General features: G+C 59.1%; 1 protein-coding gene across 1 annotated transcript in view; it reads left to right on the plus strand.

Moving 5' to 3' along the window:
- Positions 1–3: 3 nt before the first annotated feature.
- The window catches only part of FOXF1 (forkhead box F1), a gene marked incomplete at its 5' end in the record, with an annotated part of 901 nt that continues 269 nt past the window's right edge, over positions 4–635 (plus strand). The window contains one exon of the mRNA XM_010083814.1: positions 4–632. Within this exon, the coding sequence (XP_010082116.1) occupies positions 4–632 (629 nt within the window). The remainder of the gene's footprint in view (positions 633–635) is intronic.

Consider the following 635-nt stretch of genomic DNA (forward strand, 5'->3'; position numbering starts at 1 on the left):
AAGAAAACCAACGCGGGGATCCGGAGACCAGAGAAACCGCCTTATTCTTACATCGCTCTCATCGTCATGGCCATCCAGAGCTCGCCCTCCAAGCGCCTGACCCTCAGCGAGATTTACCAGTTCTTGCAGAGCCGTTTTCCCTTTTTCCGAGGTTCTTACCAAGGATGGAAAAACTCAGTGCGCCACAACCTCTCGCTCAACGAGTGTTTCATCAAGTTGCCCAAAGGGTTGGGACGACCGGGTAAAGGCCACTACTGGACCATCGACCCGGCCAGTGAGTTCATGTTTGAGGAGGGGTCGTTTCGCCGACGACCCCGAGGTTTTAGGAGGAAATGCCAAGCCCTCAAACCCATGTACAGCATGAACGGGCTCAGCTTCAACCATCTTCCCGAGAGCTACGGCTTCCAGGGCTCGGCCGGTGGGCTCTCCTGCCCTCCCAACAGCCTTTCCCTCGAAGGGGGTTTGGGGATGATGAACGGGCATTTATCCAGCAACGTGGAGAGCATGGGCCTGGCGGGACACTCTGTGCCCCACCTGCCCGCCAACGGTGGGCACTCCTACATGGGCAGCTGTACCGGCTCCTCGGCGGGGGACTACCCGCACCACGAGAGCTCTGTGCCCGCTTCCCCGCTGCT

This window comes from Pterocles gutturalis, unplaced genomic scaffold (genome assembly GCF_000699245.1).
Source record: "Pterocles gutturalis isolate BGI_N339 unplaced genomic scaffold, ASM69924v1 scaffold10800, whole genome shotgun sequence".
In the NCBI taxonomy this organism is placed as follows: domain Eukaryota; kingdom Metazoa; phylum Chordata; class Aves; order Pterocliformes; family Pteroclidae; genus Pterocles; species Pterocles gutturalis.